This window comes from Pseudonaja textilis, chromosome 2 (genome assembly GCF_049901715.1).
Source record: "Pseudonaja textilis isolate UNSWEBS1 chromosome 2, rPseTex1.2, whole genome shotgun sequence".
Lineage (NCBI taxonomy): Eukaryota > Metazoa > Chordata > Lepidosauria > Squamata > Elapidae > Pseudonaja > Pseudonaja textilis.
Genome location: NC_141991.1, coordinates 222848868 through 222872115, shown reverse-complemented (window position 1 = coordinate 222872115; position 23248 = coordinate 222848868). Strand labels below are relative to the sequence as shown.

At 33.7% G+C, this 23248-nt stretch overlaps 1 protein-coding gene across 19 annotated transcripts in view; it reads right to left on the bottom strand.

Moving 5' to 3' along the window:
* The window catches only part of SSBP2 (single stranded DNA binding protein 2), a 135716-nt gene that overhangs the window by 16666 nt on the left and 95802 nt on the right, over positions 1-23248 (bottom strand). For 7 of the 19 annotated variants that reach the window (XM_087927094.1, XM_087927097.1, XM_087927093.1 and 4 more), the window contains 5 exons: positions 19942-20031; positions 7395-7454; positions 6932-6998; positions 5705-5775; positions 3163-3230 (listed from right to left, as the gene is read on the bottom strand). In XM_087927094.1, coding sequence (XP_087783220.1) covers positions 3163-3230; positions 5705-5775; positions 6932-6998; positions 7395-7454; positions 19942-19977 — 302 coding nt within the window. In that variant the 5' untranslated portion in view covers positions 19978-20031. Of the gene's footprint in view, positions 1-3162; positions 3255-5704; positions 5776-6931; positions 6999-7394; positions 7455-19941; positions 20032-23248 lie in introns of all 19 variants that reach the window. The other 12 variants (XM_087927103.1, XM_087927101.1, XM_087927099.1 and 9 more) reach the window with 3 other exon arrangements.

Here is a 23248-nt window from a genome sequence, read left to right as displayed (position 1 = left end):
AGCCAAACTTACCTGCACTTTGTATGCATGCACCTCCCAGCTGATTTTTGGCCAGTTTGAGGCCTTTTTCGTCCTCCTGGAGGCTCAAGGCCTCGGAAGGCCAAAAAACAGGTCTTCATGAAATACCGGAAGTCCCCATTTTCAAGCTTCTGGAGGGCCTCTGGAGCCCAGGGGAAGCCATTTTCACCCTCCCTGGGGCTCAAGGGAAGCCTCTGCAGCCTTTGGAGGCCAAAATGGGCCCAAAACATGCACGCTTTTGGCACACCACGACAAAAAGGTTTGCCATCACTGGTCTAAGGTATTTCTAAAATAACCAATCCAGCCAGTATTTCTCTTATCATATCTTTCTTGACCAAATCTAAGTTGTATGTTCTTTATAAATCCACAAAATGTACACCACATATTATTTTAATTACAGTGTTCTTATCTTATTTTTATACCTTTGAACTAGAACTGTGCTTACAAATTTGTGAACCCTTTTAAATGTTCAATATTTCTACTTAAATATCAATTAAAACACAATCTGTTGTCCATACTTCCTAAAACTAGATATAGAGAATCCAATTAAACTGATGAGTCAAAAATATTGTACTTGTTCATTGCTTTATATCCAACTATATTGTATAACCATCAACCTATTTTCAGCCTTTCATTCATGTGAAAAAGTGGTGGGATGGCAGTTGCGTAGGATTCTAGGGAAAGTACTACCTTACCTTTTCAGTAAGGATTCAGGCTTGGGTAATAGGTAAGAATTACATTGCTTGTTTTTACATCAAGATATGGATGGGAAGAGCATGATAATATTAGTCTTGATGGATTTGCTGAGGACCTTCAATATCATCAACCCTGCCATATTTTGGGGCTACTAGCAAGTATTAGGAATTGGGGACAACGTTCAACAGTGATTCCACTCCTTAAGAGAACTGGTAGTTCCTGTCATACATAGGGGAAGTTGCCAAACCTAGGACAGTCTGTTAAATGGTGTTACAGGGTTTGATTCTTCTCTACTTGACCATTTGGGCTAAAATATTATCAATACACTGTTGACATCCAGCTCTGACAACCATATGATCTGGTAGAAGACTTGAGGCTCTAAGGATTTAGATGGTTAAAAAAAAGAACAGATTCAGATTTAATTCTAGTAAGACTGAATAACTGCTGGTTTGGAGGCCATCATCTTTAGCTCTCTGTAATCGATACTCCCCAGAAACAGCTGGTATGTAATAATGGGGTTTTCTTGGATTTTCAGCTTCTGCTGAAATAGCAGACAGAAGGTTTAGCCTTACACTTTTGCTCAGGTATTCCTGGAATATAAGACAAGGCAAGGTCACGTGCCCTTGTCATGTGGTTGGACTGCTGTGATGTATTTTACATGGGACTGTACTTAAAAACCATCAAGAAACTGCAGTTAATGTAGAACAGTAGTTGCCCACATATTAACCGAAAATATATGATATGGTATGTAAAACCAGAGCTGAATTGTTGATGTTTGCTTTCAAAGTATAACTCCAGATACTAGCTATCAAAGTTCAAGCCCTACATAGCTTGGACTCTCATTATCCACAAAATTACTTACTTCAAATAGTAACATACTGCACACCAAATATGTGACTGCCAAGAGTGCTTGTTGAGAAGGCATACTCTTCATTAAGGTAAGAAGGCAGGGGACTTGGAGGTGAACATCTTTGTAAAATCCTTCTGTGGAACACCACTTTGAGATTTAACATCTGCACTCTCACTCTTAACATTTACCAAACTGCTGAAAGCCTAGTTGTTTATAAGATATTTGAGATAGTAAGGTGTGTTGTCATACTGCTGCTAAATTATGATGTCATCAATATAAGCAATGGATTACAAGGAGACTATTTTATTACACTGAATGTGTAATAACATGTTTCAAAGATACTAGTCTATACCACTTAGAGTCATGACCAAAGCAGTGTAAAAATTCAAAATAATTTAACAAACAAAACAAAAAACAAAAATATTTTTAAAAATCAATTAAGAGTTTTATATAACTATACACAAAATCTCTAAAAAATATTTTATCTCACTTATAATGCCATGTAGGTTTCATTTTCTTGCTGGATGCATCATACTATCTATAAAATCCTTTATTTGCAAAATGAAAAGAAAACTTTGCTATCATTTACAGTTCTTGCACCTGAATGAAAATTAATTCCCACCACATTGTTATGAAAGAAACAGTTCTGGTAGCTAAGGAACAAGGCTAGAACCTGGGAAAGTTCTAGTTTCACCTTAGGCATGAAACTAGCTGGGTGACCCATCATTCTCTCTCAGCCTTAGGAAGCAGGCATGACAAACAACTTCCTAAATCTTGCCAAAAAACCTGCAGGCATTTACCAGGAGTCAACACTCACTCAAAGGGACCAAAAAATAGAAAAGTTGTGAATACTATGTGGTTGAAATACTTCTACTATTTGGCTTTATGTAATTCAACTTTCAACAAAAGTTAATATATTTTAAGAAAATCTCTGAAAAATGTTTCTTAAATTTTAACACTTGGCTAAATATTTATCTTTTATTTCTTAGTATTGTAGAAAAGAAGACTCACATCTACCTTGAGACATTAGTATGTTCTCAGTTTATAGGTATCTAAAAGCTCAAAGGGACTGAAAAATGTATTTCATTTATATGGTGGACAATCAAGCCAAGCAATAATATAGTCTGACATATTAAAAGCATATTTGAAAGCTTCATCTGATGTCTTGCTGATGATAAAATAAAACCCTATGACAAACCCTACCACAAAGACTTGTTAGCTTGTAATGTATTGAGCATTAAAATATGCCAGATAAAATGTTTTATTTCAAAATGTTTTAAATATGACATGTTGCAAAACATCCTACATCTGAGCTATTTCAAGTATTTTCTGAAAGCTTGTTGAGTTGCCAAAATGATAAAGCCACCAGATCATTTCAAGAAATCTTTAGGCTCAAAATATCCTGCCCACTACACCAGTTAAAGAAAAAATTCCTGTTGGCATTCTGATATGTTGTTATTACTGTTTGCTAATTAATCGATACACATTTGTGTGTCTTTATTTTAAATGCGCCTACATCCCTGCCATTTCTTTCAACTGAAGACAACTTCCTTATTGTGTGTTAGTGCAATTGTGTTAGTGCAATTTACATTACTTACATGTTCATTCCTGGCATTCCAGGGCCAGCTAAAGCATTCAGTGGGGGTCTCATTGCACCTCCATAGTTCTGCAATGATAACCAAGGGTCAGACTACCACAAAACAAAAAAAACAAAACCAAAGAGGAGGGGGAAAAAAAAGGACAGCAGGTTAATGACTTCCCTACACATCTGCTAATTGGATCGGCCAGTGTCATTCATTGTTAGGTTTTTAACTGCTCAATTTATAAACAATTATTATTTCTATACTCCCTCTGATTTTTAAAAAAACTATTTAACATTGTCTTCTGACCTTATTATCTTATCAAAGGAAGTAAACACATTTAATTGATTAATTAAGATTATTCCATTTATAGTAGCTAGCACAATTATCAGTGAAGGGCAGATTTTGCCATTTCATGACTGCTGACTCAATATTCTAATATTAAGGGACTGAGTGATTTTTAAAACTGTGCTCTTAAGTTGTTGTAATCAATAATAGATTTAATAGATTTATTAACTTTAGAAATAGACATATGTACTTATACTACGTAGGAGGACTTACATTTTTACTTAAAAGCATATTACAGCAATGGACTGTTCAATAAACAGGGAAAACATACATAAATGTTAAATAGTCCAGCAGTGCTATATTTATATATAAAGATGTACTTTCAAATTAACTATTTATCGTATCAGCAACACAAACTGGATTCTCTACTAATTATTTGAAAAACTATACTCTACAGATCTGTCCATAATTATAACTTAGTCACTTATTAATAAATATATAAAGTTCATTTAGTGACTGTTATACACACATTTTAGTTTTGGGAACTATAGTTAGACTAGACTGTCTAAAACCATTAAAATAGTTCTTATTTCAATTTCTGGAAGAAAACAATTTTGATAATTCACTGTTAGAAATTTTAGTCATCACAATTTTATCGGATTAAAGAACATCTGAGGAAAATGGTTATAAATATAAGTTTTCATATAATGATGTGGCTTTGTTAGTTTATTTTTCATTTGTTGCTTTTCTAAATTCTGTTAGTTGGATTTTGATCCTCTTCACAAATTAAGTGAAAGGTGAAATGCAAAAAAGACTTTTAAAAATGAAAATCTGAGAAAGATTTTGGCCAACATGACGTAAAACAAATATAGAGCCTTAAAAAGGTATTCAACAGTTGTTAGGTAAAAACCTGCCTAGCATGGAAAGGGAATGAGGAAGAAATAATAAGAGTTCTGGTAATCTTTGTGGCATTTGTTTCCTGACCTGGTGGCCTACCTCAAAGGGATCTACAAAGGAAAATCTGAAAAATTATCCATTTGACTTCTTTCATGTTTTCTCTCTTTCTAGAAAGTATTTTGCACTTATTGGAATATCTGTAGTATAATAATGCAATGTGATGTAATATTAACCCAAAGAAATTGTCAAGCCCCAAATTGACATATGTGTAGCCATTTTAGTTAGGCTTAATATATATTTTTTTCTTACTTTCGCTTTGGCAGTCATGGGGGGAAGGGTTTCGGGGTTGCCACATTCCTAAGGGGGGAGGAGTGGAGATAGAGTGTTTTGGCTAGGTGATTCTTCTTCCCGTGGGAAATGAGCTGTCCATGCTTGAGCCCCTTGAGGTGGAGATTTATGACATCAAGCAATGTTGAATTACTTCTATTGGAGAATGTGACTTTGGGGGGTTGTTTCTAACTTTAATATTGTGGGTTAATTCCAGGTTGTGTCAGATCCAGAATTACTATGGACTTTGCCAATTTGATGCTTTCCTAAATAAAATAATTTGTCTTGGAAGATGGACTTTGTTCTTTTCTTTTTAAATGGATTTCATCACTTGGAAACCTGACAGAAATATTTAATAAACTTTATTATTTAAATAAAATTTATTTAAAATTAAATAAAGTCTACTACTTTATTTAATGTTAGGTCACTTTAATTAAGGTTAAGTAAAATAATTTGTATGTTTTAACCATATTTATTTCAACTAAATAAATCTGATTAAAACATTTGAAAAATGTTTTACAAAGAACAAATGAATGAAATGTAGGAAGTTAATGACAGAATTCTATTACAAGTGTATTGCCAACATTTACTGCCAATATCAAACACCCAACGCTTCTGTATGTTCTTATTAATTTATCAATCATAAATTTAATATAGAAATGGGTACATATGTACAGAATCTGTATAAATTTATAAGCTCTGGATAGGTTACAAGTGCACGTGAACATATATAACAGATAATTCTAAAATCATATAACATTCTAAAGCAATATTAAAATGAAATGTTCAGGTTTTAAACACCAAAACTGTAAAGTTCTGATAAGTTTTTAAGGTCCTCTGAATTTTAACAGCAATTTATGTTTGATTTCTAACTAGAAGAAGCTGTGTGCATGTTCTTATCCTTGTTCAAATCTTTTAGAGAAATTGTGTACAATAACTTCAAGTACATAGAATATGTGTACTGAAAGAATACATCTCTTTGTTTCTCTTTCTCTCATAGGAAATTATGAGAAATGTGATCATATGAAAGACAATTAAAGCAATATACCTGTGGGCCTAGTGGGACCATTCCCCTAGGTGGAGTCATTCTCTGCATTGGTCCTCCCATATTTGGATGACCTAAAAGATTCATGAAAAAAAAAAATAGAAATACAATTTTTAATTGTTTAATCAGATTGTTTCATATTATAAATGTATTTTAATCAGAGTGGCAATTTGTCTTCCCCTTGATTAAAATATTTTGTAAAAGGTTGTGTCAAATACAAACTCAGTCAAGTTATTTTTCTTCCATTTAGATTCAAAGATAATTCCTTTTCAAAGTTAATGTCTTCCATTCTTTTCATTTTGGTTTGCTTAAAAACATAGGATTCCCTCCCCACAAACTTTATTTTAATTAAACTACCAATTTAATAAATTTAGGAGAACTATATTTAGGCAAAGAATTTATCCCTGCAATTTGTATTGATAAGAGACTGACAGACAGACAGATAACATTTCTTTTTGTTTAAAAGAACATTTAAAGCACATTTAGATATAGTAGTGCTGCAGAAGATAAATTTAAGAGTTGTTCAATATGAATTTTGAACAAGTAAATATCATATCATCTTGTACAAGTGCTAAATACTGTGCAGCAACAGGATGTATTTTAAATTATTTTTAGGTTACAAGGAACTTTTAAGATAATCCTGCTGCCCCACAATCAATAACATTTTAGAAACATGAAAATCTATGTTCTTGTATGATTCGGTGAAGACAGGAAAACAAACATCTGCTAAAGAGTTCCGTCTAATGGGAACTAGATGGTATGTCTTTTCTATTGTGGCTCCTGCTCTTCATTCCCTCCTGAGGTGAAGTCAGCTCCATTCCTGTTAGCTTTTGGAAGGACCTGCCACTTTGTAGATCTCATGGGAGGCTGTAACATGGTTGTATTTTGCTGAGATGGTTGTTATTCTCCTGCAAGCCTGCTTTTTATTTATTATTATATGTTTATTGTTTTAAGTTTTTAATGGTTGCACATTGTTTTGTTAGTTGGACACCACCCAGAGTCATGTCAGTGAGATAGGTGGCTATATAAATTTGCTAAATAAATAAAACATGAAATACTTAAACAGAAATAATTGTTCCCTTTTATATTTAGATCATGAGAATAATAGTATGAATGTATTTCTTACAATATTCTGGATGATGTTCCAATGTATTAACAAATGGAAGTTTGATGATAAATCAGTTATTTATTCAGTTATTTCTACTGATAATATTTCTATTGATAATTTACCTTGCTGCCGTGTTGGATCCATCCCACTAGGTAATAATGGCTGACTTCCTGGGACACCTCCTAATGCCTATTAAAAAGAGAAATTTTCCATTTGAATATGATACTTAAACAACTTTTTAAAAAAGCGCAATCTATTTTCATTTTTTAAAAACCCTATAATGTCATCCTAAAAGAATGGGAATCCAAAATTACCTTCTTTTACAACTAATCCCAATCTATTTCGTATATTAATTCCCCATAAAACCAAATTTAAATGTATGGTATTTTAAAGATAGAAATTTATATACAGACTTTGTTTACCTGCTGTAATATCTTTAGATATGATACCCTCATTCAATAAACATTATGTCAAATATGCACATCATAAATGCAGTTTTTAAGACTTGCTGTTTTCAAAAATGGGTAAAAGTTTGCTTTTTCCAGGTAAATGTTTCCTGTATTTCACTGATTAAAAAACGGTTACCTGATTGGGTATCCTTAAAGGTGGCCTTGGCCCTCCTGGATATCGAGGAGACATGAAAGGCTACAAAACAGGGAAAAAAATGCACTAAAAATAGAGATATAAACCTAATTCAAAAGTAACCTTATCCTGCTTTAGCTATATGATCATCTTTATTTATGATCCAAATGCATTCTTTGCTAATGGTGATCTTGATCTGGAAACTTCTGAAGGCCTCGAAAGCCTTCTATTTATTTTCTATCAATACTCTATATATAATTGTCTGCAAATTTTTTGACAAGATCAGTAATTTTCCTAAACAAGTCCATATATATTAGCTATTGTTGTTAACCTCTTTCTCCTCCCCCCAGTCAACTCTGGTGCTTGACAATTATCGTACATTTCTGGCCATTTGCAGCATCACATAATCATGTGACTGTATTTTACCTAAAATCAGCATTTACTTCTGACTTTTGGCAAAATAGGTCCATAGTGAAACATTTGTTTGCTTAATGACCAGAGCAATTGTTCGTGATCTCAGCATTTGCTTAACAACCACCACAAAAAGGTAATTTTTTTTTGTCACGTGGTTGACGCAGTTTATACCCATGCAGTCTATGATTATCATGAGTGGGCTCCATTACGGTTGGGAGTTGAAGACTATCTTTACTTAAAAAATACCTTGCATAGCCAGAATTGAACAACAAGTGACATTCTGCCACCAAGCAATCCAAATAGTTACTAGTTATTTAATAAGTTGTTGAGTGACAAAGCAAAGTAACTTTTTTTGTATACAAATACGTTTAGAATCACATGGTTTGCTGTTCTGCATTTTCATCCCAGCCCCCACCCACCCCGAATTACAGAAATGTAAATCTAAAGGGAAAGTTTTAGTCACTGTAGATGTATGAAAGTTATTTATTTGGAAGCAGACTCTGAATCTTTAAGCACAGTTTTAAAGGCCTGAAAGGAAAGAATTTCAGTTAGACAAACAGCTTTTCTATACTAATATTCACTATAGATAGAGATACTATCAATAGCAAAAGGTAAATTAAGGTAATTCAAAATTCAAATGGCCTTATAGGCTAAAGCTTGGAGGAAAAATATTTTATAACCATTCATTAATATTCAACTTTTTAAAACTTTAAAACAGTAACAATAGCGTCACTACACTAGGAATTTATATTACCAATGTAGTATATCTTTGCTCTTTGTTTGTTTTTAACCCAATACTTTTATTAAGAATTATATTAAACAGATAAAATATATACAAAAAACTTCCCAAAACATTATATAGAACATTATATAGAAAAAACATTATATAGAAAATGCAGAGCCCCATAAAAGAAATAGGAAAAATAGGGAAATAGGAAAAAGAAACTTCTTCCTTCATCTCCACCAAATATATTCAGCGTTAACGTTTTACCACTGTCTCTTAAAATAAAAACAAATGCATCTTCATTTCATACCTCATCCCATTTCCTCAGCTCTGTTTATTAATTAGCAAGTTAATCCTTTCTCTGGAATGTACAGTACAATAAAATCAAATCTGTTCTATGGTTAAAAATGCAGAGAGTGCAGTGGCCACAAGATGGCGATGTACTCTTATAATCATTATACATTTTTATAGACTTTCACACCTATTTTGATTTGTAAGTCAAAGTTAAATGATAATTTTGCCAATTTGTAACTATATAACAAAATGGAACAAAAATATTATTCACATTAGGCAAATTCTTGATTTAATGAACTCATGGGAAGTAGAAAAGTCTGTTTAGACCTGAATCTCCATTAAATTTGAATGGGATTTGAAGAATTTGGAAAATATATAATATTTGGGTAAAATGGCTAATGGAGTTTACATATGTATAAAATGGCATTATGCCTATGAAATTGGAAAACAAATTTTATCTCTTGCAACTAACAGCTAGCAAATTGAAGGTTAACATTTCATATTTTCTTATCCTGATACACCTTTCACTAATCACTAGTCACTAATATAAATAATTTATCATTATTTTATTTTGTATATTTTTTTTACAAGATCATCCAGAATTAAATATTTTTTTAGTGTATCTCATAACAGCGAAATGTATTTTATTTTCTGTATGACTTACCACTTATATTTGTACAAACATCTATGGGACTGATTCAGTGCATTAGCACTGAACTCATATATTTTAATTTTCCCTTAGTAAAACCCTCTTCTACCTTCATCTTTAGAAAATCTAATATGGCATCATGTTCATCTAACAAATAAATAGAATTTTCAAATCTTGCGTAACATAATTTATGCATGTAGAATGTGCATAAACATACATTTATTTCCTAACTGTAACAAATACAAATTAATTGCAACTGAGTAATGAGAATTATTTGAATATATCTGTACATTTAATAGTACAACTCTGCAATTTATTTTCCTTTTGTTCACTTTATAAGATTGTTTTTTAATAATGCCCTCTGATCAATAAAAACTCATCCTCCAGCAGTTTCTCAATGGTAGAATTGATAAATTCACTCCACAAGAAAAAGTTGTTGCCTTCAATGTTTGTATCTACGCCTGGAAATCATTTCTGTTACTCATACCATGTGTTACTGTACAACAGCAATTGATAAAATTTCACACTGAAAGCATTGTGACACTGTGTATTGAAGCAAAATTTAGTTATATCACTTGCATATAGAGGACAAAGCCAATAATCACATGTTCACTTAGGGCTGAGAGCCACAAATGCCATATACAAACAGCCTTGTGTATTCTCAATTCAGTGTTTGCTTGTTCTTTTGTAATCCCTTTCTTTCTAATCACTCCATTCTACAAGATGGGTGAGGAATAACAAGTGCTTCCTATAGGGATTTTATTCTGTGCTGGACTTATTACTCTCACTCTCACAGACCTGTGAGACTGAAGAGATAAGCAGGCACACAATAGGAAACATATCAGGCTGTTGCATAGTGGACTTGGGACTACTATCATCACTGCATTCTCTTCTATGTGTAGTCCTTTATTATGTGTCTGCTTACTCTTTTGTAGTGAAAATACTTTTCCTACTACACTTAGTACATAATATTGATGCCACAGCTATATTTTCTGAAAATAATAATCTCTGAAAATATTATCTCTTGCTATTTAATTCCTGTGAATTATCTTATTCATCATTACTTCCTTCTGCTTTAAGAACTGGAATACGGTGCAAAATTTCCAAACAAACTAATCTTCTTCCTCTATATGTGACAAAATAAAAAATAATATAAAAAGCTTCTTTTAACATGGAAAAATAAAGTCAAGCACTGAAATGTTTGGCCCATTAATGGGATAAAATGGCAAAAAGGTGATTAGGGAGAAAACAGAACTGTTCAACTCATTTTTTGAATCTTCTTTACACAACAGGAAAAAACAGTTCTACCTATCAAAACAGTACAGTAAAAGATAGATTAGGAATACAAATTAAGCAGATGTGGTATTCAGCAGGTTCTGACCAGTTCTGGAGAACTAGTAGTGGAAATTTTGAGAAGTTAGGAAAATCGGCAAATACCACCTCTGACTGGAGATTTTACAGTATCTTTCCCCTGCCACGCCCACTAAGCCACGCCCACAGAACCGGTAGTAAACAAATTTGAAACCCACCACCGAAATTAAGGCAAGATGATAAGAGAACATCTATCTACTGTAGACCAGTTTAAATCACCTCAACCGAGGAATTCTAAAGGAACTGGCAGATATGATCTCAGAACCACTGAATCATATCTTTCAAAGATCCTGGAGCATCAGGATGATTGGAAAAGGCTGATATAGTTCCCAACTTCAAAAAAGGAAAAAAAAATGAATCCAGGAAACTACAGCCCTATCAGCTTAACATCAATACCTGGGAATATTCTGGAAAAGATAATCAAGCAATGAATCTCTGAATACCTAGAGGGAAACGAAGTCATCACCATTATGGGTTTTTCAAAAACAGATCATTCCAGAAAAATCTTATTGCATTATTTGACAATGGACAAAATAGTGGACTAGAGATATGCTGTGGATATAATTTACTTGGACTTCAGTAAGGCATTTGATAAAGTAGACCACAACCTAATACTTGATAAAAGAAAAATATGGGTTAAAGAGCATTTTTGGCCTGAGCAGGGGTTAGACTAGAAGACCTCCAACGTCCTTTCCATCTCTGTTCTTCTGTTATCCTATAGCTCTCATGTTTTTCTGGGTCTAAACCATTAACTGGGTGAAACAGTGCATCACAGGGCAACAATTTTTGAAACAAGTTACCTCAAATGGGCTAACATGCATTCAAAACCAGAACCCATGTCTCCCATGAAATTGAAATTTGGCAAATTTTACAAATCATTTTATGACATAAAATTATAAAATACCATAAAAGATTTTCTGTGGTCAATTCCTGATCTTTGACTGCATTATACTCTTGAATATTGGTTATCTTCAATTTATCTCAGAATATCTCCCTGAATTTTTAAGAGTCTTTCCAGTGAAGGCCATACATTAGAAGCTCTGTATGGTTGAAGACATTGACAAAGAAAATATCTGTGAAGTGATGACCCAACAGTTGTCTAGTGTTATATTATTAGGTATTTAATTATGTAGAAAGCTAATAGATCAAATCCTAACCTTAAACCACAAATTTATTTTAATTTATTTATACAGAATAACATTTCTGTAAAGAAAATAAAAAACAATTCAAATTGCAAGAACTGATCACCATGACTCAAAAATAATAGCTCACATAATAAATAATAGCAATTAAAGTCATGAAGTCTAAAGACATTTCTAATTTACCTGTACATAAAAAAACCTACAAGATCACTACTACGGGTTTACAAATCTGCAATTCTTTTAAAAACATAGTTAGCTTTATAAAAGAGGACCCCACAAGCAGAGTAATAATTTTCTATGTTTACAAACCCATATATGAAGAAAATCAAGCTATATTTGAAGAAGCTTACTTCAAGTATAGCTTAAAAGTAGTAAGAAATCACTGAATGTCTGCCACAAAAATTTAGTACTAAAAATATTAGCATGTAGATAACATGCTCAGTATATATGGTAGTAGTATTCAGGACTATTGTTAATCTGTGTAAACTGAGAGACCAGTATACAAGGACTAATAGATCATTATGGGGTATCTAGCTTTTAGGATAGCTTGCCTACTCTTATTTGACTTATTACAGAATCTCTACTGAACTTCTAGGGAAATGTTTAATTCCCTAAAACATGCTCTGAAAAAAATTTCATTTAATCAAATATTGTGGCCAGGTTTTTATTTATGTACAGTATATGGGATGTCACTTTTACTTAAGACATTATTAATGATGGATAGACTTCTGGTGAAGAAAAGGGCCAACTAAAGAGAGCTCTGGAAAAAGCAGAACTGATAACTAAAGTAGAAAGAAGAGCTGGCAAGCAGATCAACTCTTTGTAATTCCCATCTAGACAAGGAGAGAACTTGAGATCACCTATAAATCATGAGGAGACTGCAAGACAATGGGTTCTAGAGGGTTTAGGGAATAGGTAATTTGATCAAACTGTGGTTGATAAAATGACACTAGGTTTGCATACTTCCTTTTCTGATGACTTTCGGAAATTGCTTGTTAAGTGCTTTTTGGCTATTAGGTGAATTGAAACCCCAGCTGAGTTTCCTTAAACCCTTTGTGAAAGAAGTGTTAAATAAAAGTTTAAGGTCTTAAAAAATTTTTTTGGGGGGAATAAGCAGAATACCATCTGCTCAGTTTAAACTTTCACTAAACATTCCATTTAATCTCACCCAGTTTTTACTTCCATCATATATCATTATTACATTCAGCAATAAACATTAAATTCTACATGTATGCAAATATTCATAATTCAAGCTTGTTTATTTTATCATAGGCTCTCTCTAAGTGTAAATAATTTCCCCTTATATTTCTCAATTACTTGAGAGCAAAAATTTGGTTTGCACACCTCCTGTTCAGTATAAAGCTGCATTATCATAGTTCCTAAGCTTTCTAACCTCTTACACCCTTTCAACCAGTTTTGCTAAACACCTTTCCTGGTGCTAATTGTTGTAGGGCTGTTGTTGTTTTTTGCAGTCTTGCTGCCTTTTCCTTTGTATAGGGAAATTTTTTTTTCTAAATTGCCCAGATGTGGTCTTTACATTTTAATCATACTGCTTAGACACAAGTAAATTGTATCCATATTTCAAAAATGTGCTAGTTAAGCCATCAACCTTCCTACAGGATTTATAATCCCCTCATCATTTTTCTTGCATAATATTTATAACATTTATTTCTATTTCATTCTTTAATATATCATTGTCGTACAACTTTCTTCCAGCATTCCCTCATTTCAGCTTTGTCCCAAATAATTTCATCACTCCTGTTTCTTACTCATTCACTCTGCGGATGAGTCCTTGTTTAATCTTTTCTAAAACTATTTTTTAATTTTTTAAAAAATCATACACATAATATTTTAATTTTTGGTTAAAATAGTTTTGTTAAAATAATTTTCTATTAAAATAAAACTTAACCATTCCTTGCTCCATTTGACTAAACTCTATGCAACTATTTTTTCTTGTATATATAGAGAACTAGCTGGATACCCGTGCTTCGCTATGAAACTATGTGATCAGGCCATGCAGGAAAAATTTGGTTCACAATCCATTGGCTCAGTGGTAGTTGGTGATTAAAACACATAAGGGAATATTGCTCCCGCCACCTTGAGTGCGGAAGCAGTTCCATAGGTGGAAGGCGTAGATATTTTGATGAGGTACCAACATTTAGTATCAGACTGCTCCCTTCCTTTCCTCCTTTCCCTTCCTTTCCTTCTTTCCCTTCCTTTCTCCTTTCCTTTCCTTTTTTCTTCCTTTCCTTTCCTTTCCTTTCCTTTCCTTCTTTCTTCCTTTTCTTTCCTTCCCTTTCCCTTCCCTTCCTTTCCTTCTTTACTCCTTTTCCTTCCCTTCCCCCTTCCCCTCCCTTCCAATCTATCTATTATCTATCTATCCATCCATCCATCCAGCAAAAGTGTTGTAAAATACAACCCCCCAACTGTTGCCCCAAAGATGCTCTTTTTCAGGAGACAACTGGACTTTCTGGTTTGTCTTTTAAGATGTTTTGCTTCTCATCCAAGGAGCTTCTTCAGCTCTGACTGGGTGGTGGGTAATAAAAAATACCACAACTTTTGATGCCAAAGTAGCTTCCTGTTTGGAAATGTAGTTTGCATCCTTTTAGAGAGTTGTTCAGGCAATTTGGAGGTTTCTCTGTGTCCTTGGGTCACCTGAGTGGTGCAAATGGCTGTGGAGTTACTAAGGTAACGGAATATGAGGCAAATGGCAGTTGGAACAGAGTTCTTTTCAGGTGGGAAGGGGGAGTAGAACTCCTTAGCATCAGAGTGTATTAAGAAATGCTAATGAACTGATAGTCATTTCAAAAAATCCTTTCTTAGCGAGCACCTAGAAGCCAAAAGGAACATACATGCCAAATTTCAAGTTTGAAGGATTTATGGTTCTGGAGATTTCATGATGATGAGAGAGTGGTATTTTGCTTTTATATACAGTATCTATACAGACTCTAAATCAATTTCGGGTTTACAGGTCGTAAAAAGGGAGTAACCCAGATTTTTTTTTGTTATTCCTAACCTTTTTTTTTACTTCATCAGTCTATAAACAAAAAGCCTTTCTCATGCTTCTTATTAAGCATTCTGATCCACAACCTGTGTTTATTCTGTTACATAATTTTTGTTCTTTTATTTTAAGCAGCTTCCTTATTCTCTTTCTTCATGTTCCTATCCCACCTTAACCCATCTTATTTGTTCTGATAAGCAATAATCTATTATGTTTTTAATACGGGATTCATACTTAGTTATTTTCATACTAATTACTGTTAACTCTACCCCCCCCCCCGAGCTATTCTCGAACCTACCAAAAGTGGTCTATCCCAAGTTCACATTTGTACATATATGGACTATCTAATCCAAGTATTTGAAACAGAATTTTTTTATATAAAAGTTATTAAAAATTTAAAAGAACGAACACAAAATGATATTGAATAAAGAAAATGAAAGAGAAACAGTAAAAAAGAAAAGTACAGAAAGAAAGGATAAAAATAAATAGGAAGAAGTTTTTGACTGCCTTTGCAGCAAATATGTAGGATTACAAAATTATCTTCTTACTCTATAACAAAATTCACAACAAAACTCATCATCAAAATCATAAGCCTTAAGTGCATTTTTCTGTTTCATGCTAAAAAGTCTATAAGGAGTTTCCAATCAGCTATAAATGTAGATATTTTTCTAATTAAGAAAGTCAAGTTAATCATCTTTGCAGATTCCATCATCTTTCTTTATTATGGTGTCAAACTTTTCAATTTTTTGAGAATACAGTAATCTTGCTGCAGTTGTCATATATATAAAAACAAAGTCCCCTGTCTGTCTGTCTACATTAGTCTTTAACATTTTCTCAATTAATGTATTTATTTGTCTCCAACATTTTTTTGGATTTTCACGTGTCTATCATACATGATAAAGTGTTCCTTCATCTTGTTCACATTTCCAACAAAGATTCAAAGTACTTTTTAGACAATTTCTCTGGTGACAAATACCAACAATACATCATTTTATATAGCTTCTCTTTAATGCTAGAACACAATATAAATTTCAATCCTTTCAAATATATCTTTTTCCATTGATCTAATATTAAGCTCTCTTAAAATACATACGTTCTTTCACTTGTTCTTTTTCTGTTTCATATTTGAACAAATTTATATATTTTAGCAATAACACATTCATTCTTTGTACATAGTTCTATTGCAAAATTAGTCTTGCATTGTTGAAATGCCTAAAACCTTTTATCCACTTTAAACCTTTCTGAAAATTGTACATAAGAAAATCATTTTATAATTCACATGAAAAAATATAGCACATCATAGTACTATGTAATACCATTTATGTTTACTTATGATTTATTGTCTATAAAATGCTTTTTGTGCTGAAATCCACAAAGGTATTTTGGGGCACAACCTAGCTTTATATTTATTCCATGTTTTAAGAATGGCCTGCCTGACATAATTAATTTTGACAACTACACTAATCTTATAATATCACAGATATCCATGTCATCCAAATCTCAGATCGTATCCTAACTGCCACAATCCTCTATTTCTTTAAAACTGAATATTTTTCAAAGCAGATATTCATCAAATAAACATTATTCCAATTCACTTTTTGCTCTACAAATGGCTCAATTGCCTTTTCTATATAATTTAATATCATTCTCACCTACCCCTTTCATTGTTTAAAAGAATAATATTTTCTACTGGATTTACTTCATTCAGTACATTGTAGAATGTTTCCAAAAACTCATCTTTGTTTCTTCCACTATCATCATTCTAAAATGTAAAATGTAACATACAACTATCATCACCTGTAATCTTCTACCACCATAAGCACCTACAATAAAGAAGACACCAATTCTCATAATTTTATCCCCTACATTTCAGCTGTTTCATTTATAATCAAACCTACTTCTACATTTTCTTGCAGCTATATGCCAACCCTACCCCATAGAATCAGACCACTTTCAGTCAGATCAATAGTATCCTTTCCCCTTTTGTTAGGTTGGCAGATACTTAGCCTTGCTCATTTTTTTTCATTTTATTTTTTAAACCTTTTACACTCAATTTGCATTCTTCCCAATTCCATGGGCATTACTAGACTGACCAAAGATATTGTCTTCTATTATTCATGACTTTTAGTAAGATAAAGAAGATATAAAATATGTTGCCAACCCTAGTTATACACGTATTCCCAGATAATTATAGCTTTTTGGCACATTGTAGCTAGTATTCATTTATTCTTGAGATTTATAAGGCTACCCAACTCAAAAAAAAATTTTTTCTGGGTGGAACACAGAATAAAACTATGCCAAAAATACAACCACAGCTCAGATTTACTCCACACATATTTATACTAATTTATGTCAGCTAGGATTTCTACTTGCTACTTTGCAAGTATATTTTGCACATGTCCCACCACCTAAAAGGTATATGCATCAGACTGACACCTACCTACACAAGGAGACATCTATTGCTTTTATGATTTCTATATCTTAAGTTCACTAAGACATTTATTATAACATCGATATATTCTACACATACTTTTTTAAACTCAGCCTTTAACACAATCTGGTAGTTAGATTTGAGTAGTTCTTAAAAATGATTAGCAACTCTAGCTAATTTTGGAATTTTTTATTAATTATTTTTTACTTTTAGATTATTTATAAAGAAGAAATTTAGAAAAGAACATAAAATAAAAAGAATACAGAATCGTATATTCAAAATGCACTGAAAAAAGTAAATGAGTTTTTTGAAGAGAAAAATGATTATAGAATTTTCCCAATAATCCAATAAATGGATGATATGTATATGCAACACAAGTGAAAATAATTTTACCATCCTTGACTGAGAAATTCAAAAACTTAGTGCAATGTTCCCACTATGTACACTTCCAAAATGAATTGAATTAATAAAAATAATGGTAAATTTAAATACATTTTTATCAACTAGGACACATACCTCTCTGTGTTAGCTATGAATGTTTTAAAATAAAATTTTGCATAAGCCTAACCTATTTTTCATATTCTGGGTAAAATGATCAGGAATTTCACAAGAAATATTTCAATTTAAGAAAAAGTGGGACCTTGGAGCCGTATGCAATAAAATGCAATAGTTTTATGAGTTGGGAATAGGGTTAAAAATGTATAAATGGGACCACTTCTGATTCTCTATGGGAACTCAAGATAGAGGCAAATCTTTATCAGCAAAACACTGAGCAAAGCAAACACTTAGATAGGAGGTCTCACTATCTATTCATTTCCCTAAAATGAAATTTACTACTCTAAACAAGGCATCCGATTGGCACAATAGGACAAAAAAAAATAGTAACACTTTGTCTCCATTATCACCATAATGTAGAGTCAAAATGAACTCAAATTCATGCTTGATAAAATTAACTTTTGGTCTTCAAACAACACTCCACATATTGTTTCTGATGCTTCATCTTCCAAAGCTCTTCAATAAAGTAAGATTAAAATTAAGAATAGAAAAGGATCTGGGAGCAGTTTATCAAGAGCCCAGATTAACTCCTGTACCCAAAACTAATTAGGTTACCAACTGAAGTACCTCTCAGACAACTGGAAAATTTATCCTCTAGAAACTGGATCCATCCATTTCCATTTAGTAAGTGGACAAGACGAACCCTGTGTAGCTCCCACATAGCATCTCATCCTAGGTTGATTAGGAAGTAATGTGACCATAGCACCAAGTTAAATGGTTCTGTATATTTAAATCATCACATAACTGCATTGAGGTCAAATATATGACTATCAATTACTTGAGATAAGCCTATGGTTTTAAATACTGAGACATTTTTTTTATTCAAGGCAAGAAAACTGAAATCATCCAACACCAAAAACAAGACGATGACAAACTAACCTGTATTCAGATAAAAATCAAGGAGCCAACTACGTAGCAGGATGGTCGATGTGCCTGCTTCTGCCTACAGCCCAAATCAATGTGTATGTGCTTATCCTTCAGCCATTCCGACTCTACTTTCACATTCAAATATGTTGTCCTGTTAAATGAGCGTCAACCCTATTCTTAACATGTAGTTACTATAGTACCTAAAACCTGGCTGGGCACATCTCAAAAATGCTTGGATTGTCCAGCAGATCTCATTGATACACACTAGGTATGTCTGTTGTGAATGTTTGAATTAAGCTGTGAATGATCAGTCTCTCTCTCTCTCTCCTCCCCTTCTTTCTCTCTCACAACACACAATCTATATGTATATCTATATTTTCACTATCCTGAGTAACAGTTTTTATCCATAAAAGCTAATACAATTCCATTCATTTGGCTTTGTTTTATCTCTTAGTGAAACAAAAAATAATTTGGTTCCCAAATTAATGCTTTCATCGCTTAACATAATTTGACATACAAGTAGTCCTCGACTTACTCATCTTTTAATGATGACCTGAGGTGACAACAGCCTTGGAAAGGGTGTTTTATGGCCTTCCAGAAATCTCACAGTCACATGATTGCAATTCAGGTGCTTGGCAACTGACATTTATGACTGGTTGCAGTGTCCTGTGGTCACGATTTGTGATTACAAATTGCTAGTTTGAACTTGCCTAGCAGTATTAAGCTACTATTTGCTGTAGCATATATATTTTTAATAAAGAATCAAAATAATACATTTTAACTTAGACTCTACTAGACAAAGTAGCAAAGCAAGCAACCAATTTCTTCTCTCATACAACTTCATCTGCAGCCCATTTAAATTAAGATATCATTGCACATTTAACATTTTATCGTAGATTTTAAGTTTGCACTGCTGATATAAATAGCATAAACTTATTTTCTACAGATAAAATCCATAGTAACACCCTATTCTATCCCAAACGTTTAAACACTGTGCATTTTATTCATGGAAGAAATGGTATTCTTTCATGGCAGTGCCAAAAAATGCTACTTTCTCTTTTCTAAGTTCTGAAAGCCCTATAATCAATTTTTTTCTGAATACCTGAAAAAAACCCGGTGGAACAGGACCTACTGGCATGCCATCTCCTGGGGGAATGTTTCCTAGCACTGGACTGGGAGCTGCTGCAGCGCTCTGAAAAGAACAAAGGAAAAATAAACCTTTGTCATTGCACACAATAGGCATAAAACCAAAATACTACTTTGACCATAGTGTGGCAAGGCAAAAAGGAACACTCTCTGCATGACAGATTTAATTTTTTCTTCCATTTAAAATAATTAGTGCTCATTTTCAAAGTGCAGAAGGGAAACACTTAAATACAAACGTAGATTTCTTTAATAAATGACTGCCTTACACTCACAATTGAAAGGGAAACTTAGGGATCAGGAACTTCATTTAATTTAAACAAAGACTTGTAAATTGTGCATTTACAAAAGATTCTATTACAACTCAGTCCAAAAGGCAACTTCTGATCAGAAAAGTAGCATGTCAGCTAATTAGTTGATATTCAAAACAAAACATTATGGAAGAATTCATTTCTAAATACACTAACACAATTCTATAACTGAATACATAGTATCAGTACAATTTTATAATCTATTAAGAAACAGTCTCCTTAAAATGATAATAAACTTTATGTATGTGGAATGATGCTTTAAGTGATCAGATTAAATATGATAAATAATGCAAACATTTGCAGTATGAAATTGGGAGCCATATTTATTTAGCTTTCTTATTTCACCCTGGTGCTAATGACAACCTGGGAGACAGGAATTAAATCAAGAAAAGAGTGCATATCTGATGAAGAATGACTATATTTATCCTACAATAGGAAGATCCAATCTTAGTCTCCCACATAACAGCTTTCAGTCTTAAAACTGGGGTTCCCAAATTTGTTTGCATTGTGAATCCAAAAGTTGGGATGATAGTGAGGATGGTAATTCAAGATCAGATGGAGGAATAAAAATCTTTTCTAATCCCCTTCCTCTTTGCATTACAATTTAGAATCTCAAATTGTCATCCCAAGCAGCTGGTTGGGGATGATGGAAACTGAATTTTTCCCTTTTACTGCTGAAGTCTGGCTTTTGGGGACGCTGGCTGATCTCGGATGGTTTTACATTTTAGATGGTTACCCCTGTGGGAAGCCTACATTGAATGCTCTTCTCATCTGTACACAATTACCCTTGATGAACAAGTACCTGGGATTTCTATATTTCTGGGAGAACTACCTTCATGCTAAGTACTGCTTTGGAAATTTGGGCTCCCTTAACAAAAGCTTTGCCGGCAGGATAATAAAAGTGAAAAGGGAAAGAAGAAAGGAAGGAGGAAAAGTAAGTAACAGCAATAATGTGAAGCACTTGAGGAAATTATCTACTTGTTTTCTATGGTGCCCACAATTTGGATTCTCTAGTCAGTCCTTTAGTAAGTAGATTCAAAACATGATGACCTGGCAGCTGTGATAACCCTCTTGGGATCGATTGGATCTTAGGATGGTCCTTCTAATATTGGAGACAATTAGAAAGCCTTTAATTTGGGGGTGGCTGAAAAAGAGGCTGGGTGCCCTTTGCTATGGAAAGAAGTTGACTGTTACAGCTCTCAAGGTCTTTGAAGAGCCTTGTAACCTGTGTGGCTGTTAAAGAAACACCTTGTATTGGAGGAAGATATTGAGTTGCTAAATCAGGAGTGAAGAATGAGGCTTCTTCCAATTTGCTAAGTATAAAGCTATACACTGATGTGATATCTTTTGATCAGAATATATTTGCTGCTCCTGCCAGTTATACGCCAATGATGGCAGAAGAAGCCAAGTGAATATGTGCTGTTTGCAGGGATGGGATTCAAATTTCATAACAATTGGTTCTATGGGTGTGGCCTAATTTGTGGGTGTGGCTTGGTGGTCATGTGACTGGCTGGGCATGGCTTGCCGACTGGGCATGGCTTGGTGGTCATGTGATGGCTGGGCATGGCTTGTATATAAATATTATAAATATTCATGTAAATATTGATTTAAGATCAATAAAGATCAACTTTTACCCAAAATCAGGCAAAGCAGGCAGGCAGATTGAGTTGCTCACAGAATCACAGATTCATTCAGAGATCTATCTTTCTGCGATCGGCTATCTGAGTCTGTCACATAAAATCTGCTTGCAAACAAACTCACAAAATTACAACACACTATGTATGTAAATATTGATTTTTTTAAAAATAAAAAATAGAAATTTTTACCCAAAATCAGGCAGAGCAGGCAGGCAGATTGAGTCGCTTAGAGATCTGTGTTTCTGCCATCTGCTACCTGAGTCTGCACTAAATAATAGAAGCTTCAGGCTCAGCTCTGCTTTTAGATTAGCTAGAAAGCAAGAAATCTGACAATTTCTAGCTAATCTAAATCTCCGGGCACAGCAGAACACCTGATGGTTGGGGAAAAAAAGGGAAAATAGCAACTTAGCAGGCAAATTTGATGGTGCGCATGCCAGGTAAGGAGTGAGTGGGCTGGGCGGGGCCAGCCATGGCACAATTTGCCGGTTCTTCGGCAGGTAGAATCCCACCCCTGGTTAGAGTGCATTTTGCGCACATCTGTAGACCATTTCCTAAAAACCACAGCTTTGCAGCCCAGACAGCTGACAAGCGTTGCGTGGATGCACAGCACTTGAAAATCCTCTTCTCATTTTTCAACCTCAGCTGTGTCCTGCAAATCACCTGAGGTTGAAAAAGCAGGAAATAAAGGACAGCCAAGAACCCAGGTGGACGGCTGGGCCAAACACAGCAGCAGACACCGAACCGGTTCGGTGTCTGCTGCTCTTCAGAGCTACCAGTTCTATAGAACTGGGCCGAACCAGTAGCATCCCACCCTGGCTGTTTCTACCAGCAGTTACTCAATGTAGTGTGTTTAATATTCTCTGTTCTCAATTCTGAGGGGGGGGAAATCAGCTTCATCTGGGCTTGTACCTCTCCTTCCTGTCAACTATGTGCTATGTGCAGCATGACATCTCCAGAAGTTAGACCTCTTTCTATCCGCCATCTATCCACCATCTCCAGAAGTTAGACCTCTTATGCTTAAGTTTCTTTCTGGCATTTTAAAAATATTCTGGCCCCCATAAATTTACGATCTCTCTCAAATTAGCTTGTAGCCTCCAAGGGAGTCATGGTCTATAGTTTAAAAATCCTCATCCTAAGGCATTCTCTTTTATAGAAAGTTAACATATGTTATAATACAACTAAATTTAGATTATCCTGAAATAATGCAAAACAGCAGCTGCAGGAGGAAATAAATTAACATGCTGATCGTTGATTAGGTAACAGGGTAAGATGAAGCCTTTATCATAATTTTCTTCCAAAGTATGGAACTTTGAATGTG